Source organism: Gouania willdenowi, chromosome 19, assembly GCF_900634775.1.
Source record: "Gouania willdenowi chromosome 19, fGouWil2.1, whole genome shotgun sequence".
Taxonomy (NCBI): domain Eukaryota; kingdom Metazoa; phylum Chordata; class Actinopteri; order Blenniiformes; family Gobiesocidae; genus Gouania; species Gouania willdenowi.
Genome location: NC_041062.1, coordinates 22,764,202 through 22,788,029, shown reverse-complemented (window position 1 = coordinate 22,788,029; position 23,828 = coordinate 22,764,202). Strand labels below are relative to the sequence as shown.

The 23,828-nt window shown below is 38.2% G+C and overlaps 1 protein-coding gene across 1 annotated transcript in view; it reads right to left on the bottom strand.

The window, feature by feature from the left end:
* LOC114481074 (1-phosphatidylinositol 4,5-bisphosphate phosphodiesterase delta-3-A-like) overlaps positions 1-19,123 on the bottom strand; it is a 38,709-nt gene extending 19,586 nt beyond the window's left edge. The window contains exons 1-6 of the mRNA XM_028475440.1: positions 18,926-19,123; positions 12,626-12,681; positions 12,433-12,544; positions 5,732-5,960; positions 2,655-2,784; positions 848-1,073 (exon numbers count right to left, since the gene is read on the bottom strand). Coding sequence (XP_028331241.1) covers positions 848-1,073; positions 2,655-2,784; positions 5,732-5,960; positions 12,433-12,544; positions 12,626-12,681; positions 18,926-19,010 — 838 coding nt within the window. The 5' untranslated portion in view covers positions 19,011-19,123. The remainder of the gene's footprint in view (positions 1-847; positions 1,074-2,654; positions 2,785-5,731; positions 5,961-12,432; positions 12,545-12,625; positions 12,682-18,925) is intronic.
* Positions 19,124-23,828: the final 4,705 nt, after the last annotated feature.

Genomic DNA, 23,828 nt, shown 5'->3' with positions numbered 1-23,828 from the left:
ACCTCTGCTATCAGTGTGAGGTAGAAAACATGATACAAGATCATTTTTATCAAACGCAGCAGAATAAAAGTCTGTCTGTCGGTCGTTCTGTGTGGTGTTTTTCATATATATATATATATATATATATATATGCAGTATTTTACGTTTATATGTAGTCTTTTATGTAGTATAGGTGCATTATTTATTAATATACGGTAGATATTTGTGTATGTTTAATATTACCAAGATAAACTCTTGTCAAATTTGTGAATGATTTGTTGTTTTTGTTTAGCTTTTTTATACAGTATACCTGTTGAAAATAAATCTCATTCATTCGTAATTATTCAAACTGTTTGTTTTCCAAATGTTACTTTTAATCATGTAAAGCACACTGAATGACCTTCTTTCCTTTGCCAAATACAGCGACCTTGGCTCAGTGGTAAGTCATCCAATAACTGAAGGGTTGGGTGTTCGAATCCTGCTCTATCCAAGTCATTGTCATTGTGTCCTTGGGCAAGGCACTTTGCCTCATATGAATGGGTATGAATTGTGCATGAATGGTGTAGGCGTGAATCGGCAGCCACACTGCTGTAAGTATGTCCAAGGGCAGCTGTGGCTATAATGTAGCTTACCACCACCGGTATGACTGATGTGAAGGGACTGGTGGGAATGAATATGAATATGGTCCCGGAAAAAAGTGCAATATAAATCCAAGGCATTATTATTATTTGTAGTAGGATAATAAAAACTGTCAGCACATGATGCATTTGATACATGAATATATTGTGTTCTCTTTCCTCACCTGCTACTGTACATAACGAAGGACAATTTGGGGAAATTGTTTAAAAGTCAAAGAAATGAACCTTACCCCACTCGTTAAGTTCATAGGTGAGGATGAGACTTTGGGCGTGAATGAGCGAGGCGTCCTCGCCCTGATCCTTCAGGAAATCCCGGAGGTCCACAGTGGAGAGAACGCAGCCGTTGGCAGAGTAACGAATGAAAACAGCATCTAGTTCTGGTCTGCGGAGCAACTCTCTGCAGAAGGCTTCAATCTCTTCGTGATCCAGGCGGCCGTCACCAGACTGATCGCATTTCTGACAGAATGACACAGATCAAGAGGAAATGATGTCATAGAACAGTGTTTCCCAAACTTTCCACAGTCCCCTCCCCCTTCAGAAAGATAACCTGTAGCCATGTACCCCTACTCTTACAAACTTAAAAAACACAATAATGTAATGCAGTGTTTTTCAACCTTGCGCTCGTGACTCCATGTGGGGTTCCCTGGAATTCCAATCGGGTCCCCAGAAATGTCTAATAAATTTTGTAATAATAAAAAAATACTGAAATGTTTCAATTATTATTCTTTTTAAAATTATAACGCCACATGCAAAACCATTTTAAACAACTGTATTCTATACTTCCACTTTCTACAAATGTAGTTCAAATAAAATGTGTGCAATAATCCTGGCAACAACAAACATTATCAAAAGCTAATTCTTGAAAGAAAAAAAAGGTCTCTGGAGACGCCAAAAATGTGTGATATTAAAATGGGGTCACAACCAAAAAAAGGTTGGGAACCACTGATGTAATGTCACATACAATGCAGCCCTACAGTGAAAATTGTCTCTGAATTTTACCTATCCTGTTGAGGAACAATGTATAATAAAAAAAACAATAATAATCTGTAACCATGGTTACTCTTACATCTGCTAATGTGTAATTTATGCCAATGCATGGAGGCTCCTGGCTGCTGGTCATGTTATATTCTAGTTTCCAATTTTTCTTTTTTAATCATGTACCCCTATGACAATTTGCGTACCCCACTTTGGGAACCTAGGTCATAGAATATCTAAGTCTGATCCAGTGTTTTTCAACCTTGGGGTCATGACCCCATGTGGGATCGCCTGAAATGTATAGGAATTGATTTAAAAAATTATGTTTTTGTAATTTTTTAGATTATTATTCTTTTGTCAACTTACTACACCACACAATCTCAAATAACTGCATTCTATACTTTCACTTCCTCAAATATAAATCTAGTTTTAAAAGATATGTTATAAAAATAAAAAAATTACTTAAATAATTAAACAATAATAAAATACAATAATATTTTTGTATTTTTTTTATATTATTATTCTTTTTCAAATTAAAAACACTGCAAACTATACTCTCAAACTGTATTTCATACTTTCTCTTCCATCCATCCATCCATTTTCAGACCCACTTATTCCTGTTTGTCAGGGTCGCGGGGGTCTGCCGGTGCCAATCTCCGGCTCTCATTGGGCGCTGGGCGGGGGTACACCCTGGACAGAACGCCAGTTACTTTCTATTCCTCAAATATAAATTGAGTTAAAGAAAAAATATATATAGTATAAAAAGATCTGAGCTGATGCATCTCGTCACCATAGCGCAACTCATAACGCTATATCACAAACATGATCAAAAAGTTACTTAAAAAAGTGTCTGGGGTCGGCAGAGCTTTGTGATATCAAAATGGGGTCACGATCCAAAAAAGCTTGGGAACCACTGGTCTGATCATTTATTTTCTCAATGAAAATTCCACTAGTCATTAATACATTAGTAATTACAGCAGTGTTAGATACTTATAATACATGTTTTTGATAAAGTAACTATAAGTTCTTATTTGAATAACATGTTATGTGGTGGGATCCTACCTGGAACAGACTGCGGGCGTATTGGTCACTCAGGTCAATATTGATCATCTGCAGCAGCACCTGCACTTCATCATAGCTCATTTTGTCATCGTGGTTCTTGTCAGCTCGACTCAGGTAAGCATGAATCCAGGTGAAACACACATACAGTTAAGGAAGCAGTGTTATATTAGAATCATATGCTTGTCAACAGGCTCGGGAAGGTGTAAACATGCAGAGAAAAACAATGTCTGGCAGCTTCTGCTCTAAAGATAGAAAATACAAATGGTGAACTTAACACAGATAAAGACACAGTGTAGGCCTCAGACTCAGAGATCAATCAATCAAAGTGTTTTCTTCCAAAAAATGGGAAAAATTATATACAGGTGGAATTTGCTGCTTGCAAGTTTGTTATTGGCTCTTCAGAAAAGTTGCATTATGGGATTGGGAGTCCTGTAGATGAATGGAAAGGTGACGCTTTCATAAAAAAGTTTCTTTAAGAAGTGATTTGACCTTCTTGTGTTTTTTTGAAAAGGAAGACAGTGATTCACACAGACTTCAGATCATACAAAATGCTGCTGCCAGACTTTTGACCGGTGAATCCAGAACAGTCCACATTACCCCCATTCTGAGTCTTCATTGGCTTCCAGTCAAATTTCGCATCGAGTTTGAAATTTTAGTCCTGACTTTCTGTGCGTTGCATGGTCAGGCCCCTCATTATATCGCTGACTTGTTGTGCCCCTAGACTTGAGGGCGCAGCCTTCGGTCTTCAGGCCAGGGTGTCCTAAAGATCCCAAAAACTCATGTTAAAACCCGGGGAGAGCTTGCGTTCCAGGCAGTGGCCCCCAGACTCTGGAATGACTTGCACCAGTCCCTCCATGAGCTTGACTGTGTGGACTCTTTTAAAAAGCATTTGAAAACTTTGCTTTTCAGAAAAGCTTTTTAACTGATTTTTTACTTCTGTCATCCTCCTGTTGTTTTAAACGAACCTTTGTTTTGTACAGCACTTTGTGATTTTTATCTGAGAAAAGCTCTTTATAAATAAAAAATAACTTACTTATTTAATGACATGATCAGGATTTTTGGGCTGATCGCCAATCAGTGAGTTCAAAAAAACGATCACTCATCACCGATCCAATCATATGAATTCAGGTTGTTTTTTTAGGTATTAACCAAATTCCTTTGGTACCTGATACAGATTCACATTAAATCAAACGGTACCATGTTTCTGGAACGAAACGCAGATTTGTGACTGTGAGGGAGAGGGCATGAAGAACATAACATTTGTTGTGAGTGTGTGTGTGTGGGTACGTGGCCCTTTAACTGTGAATTAATGCCCTAGTCGCTCGACCATGTGCGGAGTGAGGGAGCGTCTGTGAACGAAGCAGATTGATTATAAGCTGTACGCCGTTTTTGAATGATTGGTAAACGTTGCCGCTGCTGAATTAAACCTGAATCCAATGTCATACTCAATGACTGCTGTGAAGCAAGGGAGTTAACCTCGAAGTTGAGGATGGCTTCAACCCCCGGAGCGAAGTTAGACTCGCAGGTGTACAGCGGCGATGGGGCGCACACACACGCACACTTCTGTGTCCACCACCGTCCTGAAACTGACAGAAATATCCAGTATGAAAACGCTCCGCTCCGCTCTCACAATCTCCATGTTAACAAGCACGCACACACATATAAACACACACAGCCAGACACTAACGGCTTTCAGAGCCAATAGATACTGTGTGTGTGTTTGCTGTGTGTTGCTGCTGAGCTATCTCACTGCATGGAGTTGCTCCGTTCCTCGGACAAAGGTCTTCTCTGCCTTTTTTTGCTGGCTTTGCCATGATGTAAGTTTGAGAAAAGTGAATTTGTAGACAACCGTGTGCAGCCATGGGACTGGTCATAATCTAGCATTAGTGTGTATTGGGCTGCCGTAAAGCAGTACGTCTTGCCACCGGGTCGGAAGCAGGGAAAGTTGCAAGTGCTGTTTTCTGGCCAGAGACAGCAGGGGGGATGAAGACCCCCGATCACCCTATAAACACTTGTATTACCCTCACGGGGACTATGAGAAGGATTTATTAAGGTGTAAAGTTACTTAGTTCTGCTTCAATTGCATAAAATGCAAAAAATCGACCAATCCAGTATAGCCAATCAGATTGGTGTAAAGCCTAATTCACTTTGCTCTGCTTTGTTTAAGCTGTTCCCCGTGATATGACAATTTCAGCCATAAAAAGCAAAAATATTTACATCCACTATGGTTTTGACACAACTTTCAATTCTATGAAAACACCACAAAAGTATCTTTGGTAGTGTGTTGGGGGGTCACAATGGTATCAGTAGTGGGTGAGAACGAAATACAGGTAGTTTTAAAATGGTTCTTTATGTGGTTAGGGAGCTTTAATTTGCAACTTCAGCCAAATCAGAAGAGAAAAACAGATACGCCTTGTTTTATTTTGAGTTTTTTTTTTTAATCCTGCCTCAAGTCCCTTAACCCCGAACTGCTCCCCAGGCGCCGCAAAATGGCTGCCGACTGCTCCCCAGGGATGGGTTAAAATGCAGAGGACAAAATTCAATGTATGTGTACTAACATATATATATATAACCAATAAAGGCAAAAAGCCCAATTTAATTTAATTAATTTAAAGCACTAAGCTATTTTACTATTTGGGGTGGAGTTAGAGTTAAGCAAGGCAAGTAAGTAAGGGTTAAGTAAGTTAAGATTAGTAGTCGGGATGGTTAGAAGTCTCTGGAAAAAGAGAAGCTTCTTGAGAAGAAAAGAGAAATGCCATTTTATTCTTTTTAAACATATTAAACTGTCTGGACCTTAAATTGAAGGACGTGGGTACCTCTTGTTGGGTTTCACTTCAGTTCATGTTTTGATGTCTGTTACTCTGATCCGTCTTTGTCTGCAGGTTCCTTTTATCTCATCACTAATGGCTTTGTCTGACAGAACGATTTTATAGTTTTTTGAGTCCAAGAATAAGTTTTTAGTTTAATAAATATAATTTCCAACCAGGTACATCTGATGTGATGGATAGAGTGTATTATTACCAATACAAAAACAAACTGTTATAAACAGCTCATTACACCTGCAATTACAAGGATATTGGTCAAGTTTCTCCTTCTGAGTCATGTTCTTCACCCTTTCTTTCAAAGTTCTGATGCCGCGGGCCCAGTGCTGAGCTTCCTCTTGGCTTTGGCAGAGCAAATCCAGGCTTTTGCGGTTCCCTTTGAAGACCACAGTTAGACATCTCCCCTCAGGTACCGAGCTAGCCATCTTACGCAGGGTCTCTGACTGACAGCCTTCACGGATGCACTCCACCTCCATCACAGGGACTGACAAAGAGATTAAATTAACATTTAGAAACCAACTCATAACAACAGCAGGGTTCTCTGCACACCCCTGAGCATGATATTAGGTCATCCTGTGTTTGAAATCAACAATACAAATTGATTTAGCAACAAAATGTAAGTTACAAAGTAGGAACAATGAGTTTAAACTGGCAAATAAGGGGCATGACAAACAATGAATGTGGCTAATTTTGCAAAAATAAGCATGAAAAATACAATAATGGGTCAACATATGCAACATCAGGTGGGAAAATTGCTGGAAAGGATTTATAAGTGCTGACAATGTCTTGAAAGTGGAACAAATGAACAGAAAAGGCAATGACATTTGATGGAGAAGTGGCAGAAATGGGGGTAATGCAGGCCCGTCGCCAGAGGCGCCCTCCCAACAATATAAAGAAACAGTTGTGTTTATGTAAGTTTTTAATTTTATTCATGTAAATCTACATAGCAACAGCCGAGTCCAAAAGGAAGTGACGTCAATTTATTTAGCGCATATTTTTTAAATGATCTGCCTACCAGCATATATTTCACCTAACAGACAAATACAAGCCAAAAATATGGATTTGTACACAGCGGTTACGCTAGTGATCAGCACATCAAACTGTATAAAGACTGCGCACAGATAAAGGCTTTGACGCACAGTGGGACCTCAGCTCCTCCAGGTACTAGTTCAGGGTGCGATGCTGATCCAGTGAGCGTCAGTGTAGAAGAACCACCGATACTTTACAGTCGAGGAAACATTTGGGCAGCCACAAAGTGAAATAGATGAAAAGCTCGAGTTTAAGAGGCTTTAATACAGTGTTATTAATGCAGTGCAAGGTGAGATAGATGTGCACAGCACCAAGCTCACCGGACCACCTGCTGCTCTGAACCAAGAGGTTGAGGATCATTTCCTGGATCCCTCAAAGCTAATCTCTTAACTCAGATTGGCTGGAAATGTGGCTTGTGAATTTCTGATGATCCCAAGGTTGAGAACCCCTGCTCTAAAAGTGGATGCTGCAGTCTTTAGGGGTCTGTGATGGAAGTGACACATGGAGCATGGTTTACAGAAGGTTGCTCCAGTGACACAAAGGCGTTAAAGCTGCAGTATGTAGAATCCTCTCTCCGTTCCCTGTTTCGAAACCAAAAAATAATTTCCCTTACCGGTATCCTCTTAGCATTTTTTTTCTCAATAGAGACTAGTGACAAATGTAGTGACTTTATCTTGTGAATTTTCTGGTGTTTTAGAGACTGACATGAATGTCAACTGTATCTGCAAATGAATTGTCTGGTGTCTCCACCTTGGATAAGGTTCTCTTATAGGTTACATGCGATGTATCCCGTCTGTTCTCACTCTCCCTCTGACACCAGTATGTGGGGCAGACCCTGCGCAGTCACGGAGGTACGTGAGGACGCAAAGCGGTCCGTTCCTCCCGAACACATTGTCCTTTAAACTGTTGCTACTCCACCACGATCTTCCTTTTTTCCTCCTGCTTTGCCATGTAACCGCTGTGCCGAGCGCCGCGATGGAGACTTCTGCTGGAACATCTGCCATTACACTTTCTCTACTGAGATCGTGAACGCGCATAGACTTTTGACGAGCAGCCAATACTAACGTCCAAAACAGCTTATGGATTGGCTGACATCCAGCTTCACGCTCAGAACACTTTGAATTACAATATGCTCAAAGATGATTATGGATTTTTGACCAAATGATGCCAAAAAAAACTTACATACTGTAGCTTTAAATTAAAAAAAATAGTATGTGTACGTGTACCATATCCCACAAGGTGTGAGCAACTATAGACAAGAGAACCTTTAACACTGACAGACAACAGGAGGGACTACTGTACAGTAAAACCATTTATTCTAGTGTACACACTTACTGACACACACTAACTCACCAGATGCCAGCTCACAGCCAAACCCAGTCCTGTGATGATTAAAGTCATGTTCTGTACTGGAAAGCAAACGCAGTGGTTGAGTGTATAAGAGAACCACAAACTCCCGCCTCCAAACGCTGTCCTCTAATCTAACAGTTTAAAGTGCAGCAGGACCGTCTGTGTTTTTACACTAAATATAGATGAGCTCTGTAATCACAGCGCTGTGTGTGTCCCTAAGGTTGAACGAATGAAGAGAAAACAGTGTGTGCAGCAATAAGTAGCATTTAAATGGAACTAAAATAGACTCCCAGTCAAAGTGTAGCTCCTCTGAACCCAAAAAGGAAAGGCAGCTTGTTACTAATTATCATATGGAGATAACTCCTAAATGTTGGGTGGCGGCCCAGCAAGTAAACTTTAAAAAGCCTTACAAACCACATTTGAGTTTTTTACTTTTTCCAGATATGCGTTTTAAACTTATACTTCAGTTATTCCTGTTCCGTGAACATGAACATGAGCAAATTCTGCACAAGCAGTTTTTACTTTTGAGAAAGCAACTAGAAGTTTGGAACACTGAAAAATTATCTCTTACCCTGCACTCGTTTGAATAAATAAACAAATGCAGAACTGTCGAAATCTGCTATGTTAAAGCTTTAAATGCCAGATCTTTTTTCAGAAAAAACATTTTCCTGCTCACGTTAGGAATTGTGAACATTCAACACAAAGACATCTTCCCTCGTTACACATCTCCTTTACTGCCTCTGATTTGAGGCTAACCTGTCATTTACATGTTTTGAGCAGTGTTTGGATAATAACACTTGTAACACTGTGCAAATTTCAGCACAAGATTTCTCTGTAAGGAGAAAGAACTTATTTTTGTTGTTCAATATATCTTTGTGTGTCTTACAGAATGTTAAAATCTCCGCATAGAATTAGTCTTTTCTTGTGCAGAATTTGTCTTTTATATGTCAATTTATAGCCCAGCAACTACATGTTAAGGGAAGTTATTATCATTTTGATGACCAATAAACTGGAACTGGACAGCATACAGCTGCAGTCCTCTCTTAAGAACAGGTCTGCATTCAATTATGTCAATCAATGTGTATGATTTCCTTTAATTACAGGAAGTGGGAGGACAAACAGTATTCACAATATTTGATCAGTGCTGAGTGACAAACAGCTACTGTCTGAAGGATAAGACTTATTCAGCATAAATGATCCACATAGTTTCCTGCTGCTGCTTTGTTTTGTCTGGTCTTGTGAATCTAATAGGAGCCTCTCTTTGCATGTCGTCCAAAACTGGACTTATGGAATTGATCAGTTGGTCTCTCAATGTAATTGACCAATTTTTTTGACAAAAAGATCTGGCAGTAGTGAGCCCGCCTGTCGGAGGAAGTGGCGAGTTGTGTGTCTGTTGATTGGAATTATGGTAGCAGGCATGCTGTTGATTGGAGCTGGCAGCTTTCTGACCTATCGCAAAGTCTGTATTACGTTGAAAGCTGTTTTGGGAATGCTGCCAGCCATTTCTGCATTTCTCTCAACACTCAGGTTCCCGTGAAAAATGTTCTCAAAAGCAAGCAGGAGCTGCTTTGGAGCGTTTACGCAAAATTTAATCCAACTTGGAGAAGGCTTGCAAGTTAAAAAGGATTACTGCTGGGAGACCCGGGACTCAAGGCTATCAGAAATTAGCTAACCTGAATCGAAAACAAATCGCTCATCATCTTTGGCTCCCAAAGCCAGCCATCCAAGGCAGTCTCATCGATCACCAGCGGCTGGCAATCCTTTCCTCTTCTCCACCCTGGACTGCACTTGTTGTACGTAGCTTTGGATAAAAGCGTCTGATAAATGAAATTGTGGAATTGTAAATTTAACAAATTCACATTCTGAAAGTGAAAAACCATTCTGCACCAGGTTTTTTCTTTTTTTATTGGGCCCCAACATGACACAGAAATGCCACACATGCATCTTTTAGGAAATGATGCATTTACCCTTTATTTTTCCCTGGAAAACAGGAGTAATCCTGTCATTGGTCTACGATGCACTGGCACGCCTTGGGATGTGGGATAAAACTCGTACTGGGCTTAACTTTAGACACGTTAATCCCAAATACCTGCATTAGGTAATACCACTCACTCCTTCCCAATGTCCACAGCCACCACCATTATAGCTAAGCTTCACACTTGTCACCAGACTGGCTTGATTACACAACATAATAAGCACAATATGTTCTACTACAACTTCCTCCCTGCTCCCTTTCCCCTTCCCCCTCCCCCTCCACCTAGGTGTAACACTGCTCTCCCTTTTTATATCCTCCCTATAATAAAATATTTCTTACCCTTCCTTAGGGAGGGCTGGTGATGGTCGCAATTAAGCAATAAAATAAATCAATTTATTTTATTGCAATAACAAAACATGCATTGCTGTCTCATAATGATTGCACTTCTTGTAGTGTCGACCTTTGACAGCATGTGCAGACAAGTTAAAAAAAAAATAAATAAATAACAGTAGTTAACTGGCGGGGGGAGCGGCAGACCCATCCACCCACATACCCAATATCTTGAAGAAGCGTGTCTAATTAAAAAAATGTAATTCATAAATACATTTTAAAAAGTAAGTTGATAACAGAATAGGAGAAAAGAAAGAAAAAACTGTTTCTCCTTCTCATGATTTTGATTTATCCGTATAAATTTCGCTAATCTGTTTTGTCAGCTTCTGTGTGTTTGCTTTAAGTTTTAAACATGTGTTCATGCATATTGTATGTATGAGAGTCTGTGCATAGTGAGGATGTGTTTGTATGTACTGTATGTGTGCAAGTGAGTCAAAGAGGAGGGGAGGTCAGGGAGGAGAAATATATATATAATTAAATAAACTAGTGCAGTGACCGTAGGAAGTATGTTTTGCTATAAAAAAGTTGGAGTTTCAGTGGCTTTTTCATGGATGGCCAAATGAGGTTGTTTCTGAAGGTGAGACGTCAGGGACATTTAGGTTAGTTGTGAAATATGTAGAGTGATAACTATTGTGTTTTTATATATTTAAATGAATAAATTGGGAAAAAGCAAAGCACCAGCATGAAGTTATGCCTGGAGAAAAACTTCATGCACACACACATACACACACACGCGGTTCACCCAAAGCGAGCAAAAAGTGAAGCCACAGCGGTGTGTTGGCGCTCTGCCGGCCGGGATGCCACATGACTGCCGTGAAGCACCGTTTCTCGAGTACCCCTGTCTCAAGTCTGCTATCCCAACACAGAGCCTCTAACCGGCCCACTGCGTGCATGTTCACTAGACACACACACACAGAGCGGATCGCTGCTCAAAACCAGAAGGTGAGGGGGGTCTCTCCAGCGATTGGCTGTGGCGCGCACACGTGACTCCACTCCGGTGGACAATTTTATAAAATAATTAATCAATTGCAGTCCAAACAAATCTGATGTTGTACACCTTTGAACCAAAAGTCAGCCATGTTGAAAGTCTCAGCTCTGTCTGTCCCTGATAGATAGATAGATAGATAGATAGATAGATAGATAGATAGATGATAGATAGATAGATAGATAGATAGATAGATAGATAGATAGATAGATAGATAGATAGATAGATGATAGATTGATAGATGATAGATAGATAGATAGATAGATAGATAGATAGATAGATAGATGATAGATAGATAGATAGATAGATAGATAGATGATAGATAGATAGATAGATAGATAGATAGATAGATAGATAGATAGATAGATAGATAGATAGATAGATAGATAGTAACCCTTTGTAAGCTGTTAAAATTTTTCATAATTTTGCGTGATGTTTGGTTCTGTGTAGTTTGGATTGGTGTTCAATGTTCATAGTGAAAGGCATCCATAAATGATATACTTCAGCCTTAACCCCTTCAGCCATTATGTATAGACATTTTTATTTGTTTGCCTGTTTTTTTCTGTGTAAAGCCTTATTTTAATGACTGAACAAAGAATAAATAAACTAACTAAACTATTTGAAGAAATGTAATCGCCAGTAAAGTCATCAAAATTGGGAAAGACAAAGAAACAATTACTAAATGTGAAATAGGTATATTTTGAATCTGAAATGAAATTGACTAAATTTAAAAACTGAAAAATCAGATTTCCTATACATTAAAACTAAGTAGTGGCTGTACTGAAAATTCTGATGTTTTATTAAAATAATGGTCCTTTTATAAGCCAGAGATTCAAACACTCACCAATAACTAAAACAACTGATGTTTGCGCATATGACTACTTTACAATCAGTGGTGAGTAAGCACTTTTTCTGTTTCAGGATATTAGTCTGTCAATTTAAAGAGTGTATATTGTGAAAAACATGCAATGTATGACTACTAACAATTTCTAAAAAATTTACACAGCAGTTCTCAGAAACAGGACGATGCTAAGAGTTGATTACTTCTCAAATGAGTTTTTGGCCTAAAAATATATAGACTTGTTGAAAATGGGTCAAACGTAACCTATGAGAGTCCAAACTGTAGTAGAAGAACACACGATTCAGGCGTCTAGTGTACGATCAGCAGAGGCTTCAAACAATGACACGTGCATGCTCACTCTAACCAATGACTACGTGCACACTTACAGGATTGTTGCTCCTTGGCCCGGCTGGATGTCTTATGTGACTGACACCACACAGTCACTCCATCGTCCAGCAGCTTCAGAGTTCGTCGCTTCTGCCAGCGAGGCGAGCGGACCTTCACACGAGCAAAGATGATCAGACATTAATCCTGGATTCCTTCTCACTGAGTTTAGAGGATTTGGAAAATGAATGATACCTTTATCATACTGGAGCCCTGCAACATGTGCTTGACATCTTCGTCATCCTGCACTCCTACAGAGCACAAACACAGTCTTTAGACTGAGTCTTTAGACCAAACTTGATTTAGTTCAGGGGCCGAATACGGATCATTTCAACATAAATGTGCCATAGTTTACACTTCTACGTATACATAAACTACAAAACATGAAACAAACTGACAATATCCAGGATCTTCACTTTAAATTTCCTGGACAGCAAAGTTTTACACCATCACAGCCCTAAAGGATGTATTTGATCTCTAATCCTGGTATGTCAGACATAAATAGTAAGCTGATAAATCACACAAACCAAATAAAGCACAAAAACATGATGTCCTTTTGACAACCTGTGAATCTCTTTTATGATATTTTAATACTTTCCTTTTCAATTATAATTTATAACTTTATGGCTCGTCTCTACATTCTTACAGTGTGTATTATTCATTACACTGTGTTTGTGTTTGTATGGGACTTTTTGTCACAATGGAAACACTAAAGAACCCTTTACTCTAATGAGAACACATTATAGGGAGGAGGTATTAATGATGTGTTCTCATTAGAGAGAAGCCAAGAATATAGTGAGGAACTCATCTCATCCTGGTCAACACTTGTTTGTTTGCTGATATAGAACATTCAAATCAAAAACAAGCAGAATAAGAAACAGTTTTTATCCTAGTGTCATCGTCGCTGCCCTGAATGCTGCTCGCTGCTAAAGGGGGAAACGTGCAATAGATTGGACGTCTGTGTGTGTGTGTAACTATTTATTTATGCATTGGTGCATAAATAAATAGTTACACACACACACAGATTGCATTAAATTTCATTGCATCTGTGCAATGACCATAAAGAATATCTATCTATCTATCTATCTATCTATCTATCTATCTATCTATCTATAGATAGATATCTATCTATCTATCTATCTATCTATCTATCTATCTATCTATCTATCTATCTATCTATCTATCTATCTATCTATCTATCTATCTATCTATCTATCTATCTATCTATCTATCTACCTACCTATCTATCTATCTATCTATCTATCTATCTATCTATCTATCTATCTATCTATCTATCTATCTATCTATCTACCTACCTATCTATCTATCTATCTATCTATCTATCTATCTATCTATCTATCTATCTATCTATCTATTATCTATCTATCTATCTATCTATCTATCTATCTACCTACCTATCTATCTATCTATCTATCTATCTATCTATCTATCTATTATCTATCTATCTATCTATCTATCTATCTATCTACCTACCTATCTATCTATCTATCTATCTATCTATCTATCTATCTATCTATCTATCTATCTATCCATCCATCTATCCATCCATCCATCCATCCATCCATCCATCCATCCATCCATCTATCTATCTATCTATCCATCCATCTATCCATCCATCTATCCATCCATCCATCCAGGTCCTACTGGAGAGGAATTGGATTATGTTGTTAACTGTGTCACTGCACACAGCTCTGGATGCTCCACTTTAAAAACACATTAAACCATAAAAGTGTGGTGCCTTAGTGTAATTCTAAATTACGTTATTTAGAATAGGCAACACTAAAACTGGCTTTATCCTATAAAAAAATGTTCTCCTTAAGGCCAGGCCTTATTACAGGATAATCCTGCATTTCTATTCAGCACTGACTCTATTCCTGTTAACCTGAGCAGTGATCACTTCATCAACTTCTTCACAAATTAGATTTCAACATTTACACAAAGCTAATGTGCTCCCTGCAGCAGTAATCAATGATAAGTCCAACATACAGCGTTTATCCACTTTCTCTCCTGTTGGTGTTTCTGAATAGATCTCAATAGTTAGTTCTGCTAAACCAACAACCTTTATTACCTCCACCAAGAGCAAAGTGCAGAGCGGTAAGGTTATGTTTTACCCTCTGGTTATCTGTCATTCTGTCTGTCTGTCAGTGTGTCCGTCATTCTGTCGGTGTGTCTGTGAGTCTGTTAGCAAGATAACTTGAAAAGTTATGAACGGATTTCGGTGAAATTTTCAGGAAAAATTATAAATGGGACAAGGAACAGGTGATTAAATGTTGGTGATGTTCTGGCTACCAAAAAAAAAAATATATATATATATATATATATATATATATATATATATATATATACATGCATATATTGAAATGACCAGGATAGTTATCAGGCTTCTTCTCAGAGCTTGATGATGAGTTAATCATTTGAATTAGGTGTGTTGGAAGAGGGAAACATCTAAAACATGCTGGATAGTGGCTCTTGTGGACCAGGGTTGGTCACCCCTGTCATAGGTTCTCTCAGAGTCAACAGCTCAATGTTGACAGATAGTCATGGTAATCCTGAGTTTACATGTAGCCGTGACCGGAGCATGTTAGCTGAGCTTGAGCTGCTTGGTGGAGGTCTGTGCTCTCTGAGTGCTTTTCTAGTTATCATTATTATTTTATTAACCTGTCTGCATGTTACACTAACTAAACTTTTCTGTGCTTTAAACATCATAAAGTGCTATATGGGCTTCATACACATGCCCAAAGTAATTTTTTCATTGATTCCCTCAATCGTTAGTTAGAGGGTGATTTGCTACTTTCTTACTGCAGGGTGAGCCCAAACACCTCGCTACAATTTGATGAAGCGTTCCCACTTTAATGACAAATTTGATGCAGCACTGAGCTGGAGAAGCCGCGCCTCCAGGAAGCTCTCTGCCATGATTGACAAGTAAACATACACGTCCACGAAGGTGATCATTTTAGCGTCCTTCATGCAGTGCTATGTATGTATTTTCTACAGTCTATGTATGTACTGGGGAGCGCCCCGCCCCCACGCTCTGTCTCCTGTTTATAAAGCAGCATCAGCTCGGCTATGGAGTGAGTAGGAGGAGGGCGGGCCGTCCTCTGGGCCTATGTCACCGTACAAGGAGGAGGAAGTCAGTGTCCTGTCTATAGACGCGCCTACTCAATATGAATAAGTAGGACGCAAATCAGCCTGTTTGTGTAGAGTTGCTCAGAAAGTGAGTGTGGGAAAATAAACCTCAAATACTGTTTTTGGGGTTTTTAGAACAAATGGAGATGTGTGAAAAATAGCATATGGGACCTTTCAGGATGTTTTTTCGCTGATCAGCACTAATATTCTGAATTGGATCAACATGTCCTTAGTAACTGGTTTTGTGCCCAAGCTGTTTTTAAACCTCTAAGCTGACTGTTGATCAACCATTACTGACCAACATCCAAACTTTATCTTGTTTCAAAAACTTGAAAGAAGCCATTGCATGTCTACCATTCTCGAGTACTACAAACTATATTTTAAACTATTTACAAGATGTATATATATATATGTGTGTGTGTGTGTTTAGGTTATTATTTACAGCGTAAACACTAGTGTATTTAAGTTCAATTAGTTTTGGTATTAGCACTTGTGGTAGCTGCCCATTAATTACAAATACATATTTATAATGTTCTTCAGATCATAGAACACAGATAACCTCCTACACACATGGTTATATATAGTTGTGTGACAAAGAGGCCCCAGTGTGTATTTTAAGGCTCTGCCTGGAAACAAATGCCGTTCCACACCTGCTCTAAATGCAGATGTCAACGAAGCCTTTCTTTCTAATCTCACTCATTCACTGCTTTTTTTTTTTTAAAGGATTTTTTTTGGCTCTAGTGGCCTTTATATGACAGTTGCTTGACAGGAAGGGGGTGAGAGAGAGCAGGGAATGACACGCAGGAAAGGGTCCCAGGCCGGGAATCGAACCTGGACCCGCTGCAGGTGAGGAACTACAGCCTCCGTACATGGGGCGGGCGCTCAACCCACTGAGCTACACACCACCTCATTCACTGCTTTTCACGTATTTATTTTCATTAAGTTGTGTTTGTCAGTGTGTCTTGGGTTCCAGGGTAGCTTCAGCATCTACTCGGCTGCTTTAGAAGATGTGAATGTTCCCTTTAAGGCAGGGGGCACCAAGTAGCCCACATGGACCACAAGACGTACCCTCAGGCCTGTTCTTACAGGAATAATAATAGTTTAGATTGATATAGCACTTTTTTCAAAGAGACTCAAAGCATGTACAGAAACCATTATTCATTCACACCAGTCATACCGGTGGAGGTAAGCTACAATGTAGCCACAGCTGCCCTGGGGCGTATGACAGAGGCGTGGCTGCCTCTTCGCGCATACGGCTCCTCTGACTACCAAAAGTCATGCACATTTCATAAGAGGCAATGTGGGTAAAGTGCCTTGCCCAAGGACACAACACCTACTTGGATACTTGCCCGACCCACAGGAGCACCAGTGACCAATGAGTTATGTCCAAAATCTGATTTACCTGCCAAGCTTAGAACTCACAAAGATAAATACAGGTGACAGATGTAGTCAGAGCCTTAGAAGATAGTACATACTGCTGCACTTGTCAAATTTTTCTATTAAATTAAGCATCTTTCAATTTTTATTTCATTTGTTAAAATAGTTGTTAGTGGCGAGTAAACTCAGAACCTTGATTGCCTATGAAATATAATGAAAATTAAACAATTGCATGAATTAAAAAAAAAAGTGTTGCATGTTGGAACATTACCTACTTTTTTAAGTTACTGCTAGTTTTCCTTATTATCTTACTCTTTAATTAAAGTGAAACCGTAAGAATTTAGCATTTAAAAAATGTTTGATTCACTGTTGAAGCCTTTTTTTCTGAAGCAGGTCAAATACCCTCAGATAGAAAATCTGGTTAAAATGATTTCATTAAAAAATATCCCATTCTGTCGGTAATCGCAGTGACCCAGTTAGAAGTTTATCCAATCATGGAATTCCACCTGAACAAGAGTATTTTATATCATTATAGAAAAATAGCATTGATGGCAGGAAATATTAATCCTGATGACAGAGGACGCTCCATTTCATTCTTTAATGAATAGTTTTCTCATCTTCCACTCAAGAGGTTAAGGATTGGATTTATCTTGTGCGTCTCTGAGTGTTTCATCAGCAAAACACTGAAGCACAAATTAGATGACAATGAAAAAAATTGGTAGGATTTAATTTAAATGGATAATTACAATACAATACAATATTACATAATCTATATAGTTCAAACTTTGGTCCCCAATCTCTGTCACTACTAAGTGATTTCATGTAGAAATGTATAGTAGAATTAAATAATGTTACACATCATATAGTTTTTGTATTAAATCTACCATTTTTATATGTTTATTTTACTGAAACATTGAGACTAATGGATTTTAAAGAGATGTGATCATTTCCAGTGAAATTTAATAAAAATTAAACAGTTGCATAAGTTAAGAAAAATAAATTGTTGCATGTTGAAACTTAAAAATGTCCCAACTTTTTAAGTTACTTTTACTCTTCATTCATTATCTTACCCTCTAATTCCAGTGAAACTATGGGGTTCCGATTGTAGAGTTGTGCATGCTAAAATAAACAGCAACTTTTTGCATCATTTAGCAACAAACCATCTTTAAAAACGGGGATTTTTTTTACATTACTTTTGACTAGATTTACAGCAATATCTGTGAAATTTGTGATATTTACTTGTAAAAATTCAATGTCAATGTTAAATCTAAATATTATAAATCCAAATCGGAATGCAAAATGTTAAATCTGAATGTTAAATATTGAATTTAAATTTAAATTTAAATATTAAATTTAAATATTAAATTTAAATATTAAATTTAAATATTAAATTTAAATATTAAATTTAAATTTAAATATTAAATTTAAATTTAAATATTAAATCTGAATGTAAATGTAAATCTTAAATGTTGAATCTAAATGTCAAATGTAGATCTAAATGTTAAATCTAAATGTCAAATGTAAATCTAAATGTTAAATCTAAATGTTAAGATTTTCATTTAGATTTAACCTCCACGACCCTGACAGAAGGAGCAAGCGAATCAGAAAATGAATGGATGGATGGATTTAGATGTAACATTTATATTTAAATGAAACATTTTGATTCATCATTTAGATTTAGATTTAACATTTAACATTTAGATTTAGATTTAACATTGACGCTATACTTTCATGAGAAAACAATTATCACACATCTCACAAATATTGCTGCACTTCTGGACAAAACTAAACATAAAATAATTCACATACGTTGTTTTAACTGTAAAATTGTAGTATTTAAGAAGTGTATATCAAACTGGTAGCATTGGGATTATTCCGTTTCTTTGATATAAACAGTGAATGATTCCATGGCTACAATGTGACGTGCATTGAGGATGGATCACTGATACTAATGCTGATGCTCATACTCACCCAGGTTCCTCAGAGGGTCGATGGCCTTCAGCCCGGACGTCCCGTTCTTCTCCCGCGGAGCGTCTCTCTTTTTGTGGCCCAGCATGATGCGCCTCGCCGGGCTGCTAAAGGCGGTGTGTCAGTGAGGCTGGAATGTTATCCATGCCTTAATCCAGGCCGTGTCACTGATTTATAAAGACGGAGCAGCGACGGACAGAAGCTGCTCTGAAGGACCACAGCAAACACAGCCACCGCATTTTTCAAAATAAGAGTTTGACATCAAGCGGGTTTCCTCAGCAGGGTTGTCGTCCAGCTATAGCTCAGTAAATACAGCATTATAGCATCTTGGAATAATAACAGGTCTTTTCACCTTTTTATTACACCGTTATTCTACCAGGAAAGTTCCTTTGAAATGAAGGACCTTAAAGTCGCTGAAAACCCAAGACATTGTTACAAAATCACTAACAAAATAAACATGTGACCGTACAAGAAACAAATGAAAGAGAATCTTTAATAGCTTAACTTTATTTGTAAAAAATTATAATAAAATAAAAATAAATTACGTACATGTTGTTTGTCAATGAGTTAAACTCGATTAAAGGCTCTATTTTTCTCTACTGCGTATGACTAAGAGGGAATTTTTTTTAATCATATGAATCATATTAATGTTTTTATTGCTGATTTGAATACTGTCAATGGTTGTAATTTTTTTCTGATACACTTTTTAGTCATGTAAACACATTGAATTGCCTTGTGTATGAAATGCGCTACACAATTACATTTCCCTTGCCATGCCTATTACTTTCCAGTAAGGGTGGGACAATATATTGTGCGACAAGATTTCACAATATAAAAATGTCACAAGACACATCACAGATGGTACAAGTGGTATCGCAATGCTGGAAGTTATATGCTAAGATTCTTTAAAAAAAAAAAACATTCACAGACAGGAATATGTTTTAGAAGGATGTCAATGTCAATTTCTCAATTTGCACAGTGGTGCTTTTTGCACTTTAAATAGGAAAAATATATCTTAATATGTTGTTTATTTTGTTTTTTTATATTTACTTGAGTTGAAATGGTCACACCCAGAGGAAGTAAGAATGTCCAGAGTTAGTTAAATAAAACCACGTCTTTCTTTTTTTCCAAAAACATCGTCCCCTATCTTTATTGTGAGTATATTGTACATCATATTGTCTCGTGAACTTTGTATATCATCCCACTCCTAGTTTCCCCTCATTTTGCAACATATTCAATGAAGCAGAAGAGTGAACAACACCCTTTTATACTCAATTGAGAGCAAACAAAATGAAAATATGTTTTTTTTTTGTTTTTTTTACCATTCAAGATTATTTTTCCAACAGCTAAATTTGGGGGTCTTTTTTTCCCTTTTCAGAATACATATTGTTATCGTCAAACATTATTGTCTATCGCACCGCATCGTAAACTCTGTCTATTGTCCCACCTCTACGATTTACAGAACTTGTTATTGTAACTGTGCTTTTATTATGAAATCCAAGGCGCCATATTTGATGTGTGTGTCCGGCAGCTTCACAGCAGCCTTTAACCCGATTATAGTCTGAGGATGGACGCCCCTGAGCACGAGTAATAATAATAACCTTCATCTTCTCAGTCCTCTAATCTACAGCGTTGACCTAAATTACAGTCGAGGCGATAAACTGTAAATATGAGATCCTATAATGCTGCCCACTGTAATTTTGGCAATGGTGCTGCGCTGACCTGTGCTGGTCTGTAATGAATTATAACTGATGCTCTCTGATCTGACTACATCCTTTAAAGCAGTGGTTCTCAAACTTGGCTCAAGTACCCCCATTCTCTTATTTCTGAATCCAAGTACACCTTTTGCTCAGGTTACTTTAAAAAAAAAAAAAAAAAAAAAAAACAGCTATAGAGCATAAAGATGGAATGAATGAGTATTAACAGACACACATTTTAAAGAATTTAAATTCATAAATAAATGGACAAAACTGTATTTAGTGTCTCATGAATAGATCTTATTCTTCACTTCTACATCATCCCACCTGGTGTGGGACCAAAACTAACCTTTGTATTTTCAGTTCATGTTTCAAGATCATTTCATAATAATTATTATAATGATCATTTTGAGCTAAAAACGAATATACCATTGATCACCGTTTGTTTTTGTTTTGATTGAGTGATTATCCTTTTGTAGTCACAAACACAAACAATATTATCACACCCAGTGGGTTCTCATGCTGCCAATTTATTCTGTCCATCAACACCATCAAACCAGTACATCTCTCGTCTGACGTCATCACCAACATGCGCTCGCTAACATTGTATCCTCATTAGCATTAAAGAAATAAACAAATATAGATCAACTGACATCAAATAACTTTATTAACACACACACGTATATGTATACATATATTATAAACATGTTCAGAATCAGTTTTATTGGCCAAGTACAGTTTAAAAACAAGAAAAGGAATTTATCTTGGTGGATGGTGCGAAGAACAAAAAGCAAGCAAACCAGAAACACTATAATATTTTTTTATTATTATTATTATTATTAAGCGGCATTGTAGGGTTCGAAAGAGTGGCCGGGGTCGGCAACCCATGTGTATCAAATATGAGACTGTTGGAACTTTGGATATGAGAGTTATCGCGGTTTTCAATTAAGGCGTGCGCCATCTAAGAACGCAAAGCATGATGGGTAATTTTCACATTTATTCTTGTTTAGGGCTGGAGAGTCAACATGTGTATCAAATATGAGGCTGTTTGAACGCTGTATATGAGAGTTATAGCAGTTTTTCTATTATGGCGTGCAAAATGACGCCAGTTGAAAAAATCCCAGTATGAAATGGAAAACCAGTTAAAAATCACTCTCAGTGAATTTGATGCAAATCCATTGAAAAATGGATACAGCATTTAGAATGTGATGGCAAAGGATTTTCCAGTGACATAATAGGCCCCTCCCACTGATCACAGAATCTTTTATTCTCCATCAGCGACCTGCTCCCATCTTATAAGATTTATCCAACACTATTTTGAAGTCAACACCACATCGTTTTTCCTCTAGAGCTGGTAGCGTCTGACGCCACATGATGGGTAATTTTGACATTGAGTCTTGTTTAGGGATGGACAGTCAACATGTGTATCAAATATGAAGTAGTTTGAACTATGCATTTTTTGATATTGGCGTGCTAAATGGCGCCAGTCGCGCCACAACCAAACCGTTAAAAATATGCAAATTTTTTTGATGATTTTTAATCTTCAGTGGGTCCTAAGTGTTCTGGCCAAGTTTAAAGCGAATTGAGTAAAGCCCCTCAGACTAGTTTGCGCAAAAGCGAAACTCCATTATTCCAAGATGGCCGACTTCCTGTTTTGTTTTGGGCAAAGTCATCTGTAACTTTTTGCTCATCCTGGGGTCAAGAATACATGTGGTGAGTTTCGTATGAATAGGACAAACCTGCTGGTCGTGCAGTTCCATCGCATTTTTTACATCTATAATGCGCCTCATGCAGCCATTTTTTGAGCGACTTTTTTCAATTTTCATTTCAATTATCTCGTTTTTCAGCAGACTGGAGGTGTGTGCAAATTTTGGTGGGACTTTGGGCATCTTAAGGGGGTTAACAGGTGTGGAATAATAATAGGGAAAAAGAGCAAGAACAATAGGTTCCTACTTCCAGTATGCGATGTGGGTCAAACTGTAAAGTTAAAATAATCGTCACATATTTTTTTTCCAAACCTAAACTCTGCTGTGATCATTAGTTATTATCACCCAACATGAAGTTTGTTTTGAATAAGTTATTTGAGGTTGAAAACGGGATTTGATGTCATATATGGCAATGATTGACAGTCGCGGATCTTGCCTAGCTCTCTTTGTGAAAAACATCGTGAGGGAAAGCCGAGACGCCATTAAACTTTTTCTTTTTTTTTTGAGCCATTAGTACTAGTACTAACCTCTATGATCTGATCATCTGAACAAGATATTGGTAGAATTTCCAGTGGGAAAGATACTTAAGTTCTTGGCGTAGCTGGGCTGCATAAGTCATCAGGGCAGTATGCTAAATGGGCGGGGTGTGTTACCAGGTCTCCTCCCACCGGACCTTACTGCGCAGACTCTGGCACCAAATGACATCAAATTTTCAGGATGGAAGTGCCCCTAAGCTCTGTATTTTGGCTTCAAGAACGTTGAGTGGGAACAGCTACAGTGCACGGCACGCCCACTGGACCAGACGTGTGTATGTTTGACATGTCTGGGGCACTCAAAGTCCAATTGTTTGGCTTGTGTGAGTGTAAATTGTGCTGAATCACAACCAGCCTGACCAGGAAAGTAGAGGTGAGCCAAAGTAGGGCCCAGTCGGCCATGCCTCAGCCTTATCTGAATCTGATGACGAACGTGCTGGGCTGACAGTGTGTGAGTGGTCAAGCCAGCGGGGGAGAGCGGAATGGGGGCATTCCTGCTTTAACCCAGTACGGCCTGGAGGGCATTATCCATTACGTTTGACGTATTGGCTAATATAATATAATATAATATAATATAATATAATATAATATAATATAATGTATTTTTGATAATGATATTTTTCGTATTTGACGTATTCACAACATTGAGCACCAGTTTTGTTCCCAGAAGGTGCAGCTAGTAACCTTCTTGTCAACTAGCGTAAACCCCAACAGACAGGCAGAGAGTCTGAGTCACCCAGAATAAGTTCAAACCCTCTCAGTGACTTTGGTTCTAGAGTCGATGCTGTGTGTGGAGGTGAGACAGACAATGTATTGTCTATTCAGCAATGCTCAACCTCCTCCACCAGCTCCAGCTTCCTCCACTCCAGAGATGTGACAATCACTGTCCAAAATAAGTTTCCATGACTGAGGATTAGGCTGCCGGGCCAGACCTACAGGCCTCTGGTCAAGGCCTGGTTTCAAGGAGGGG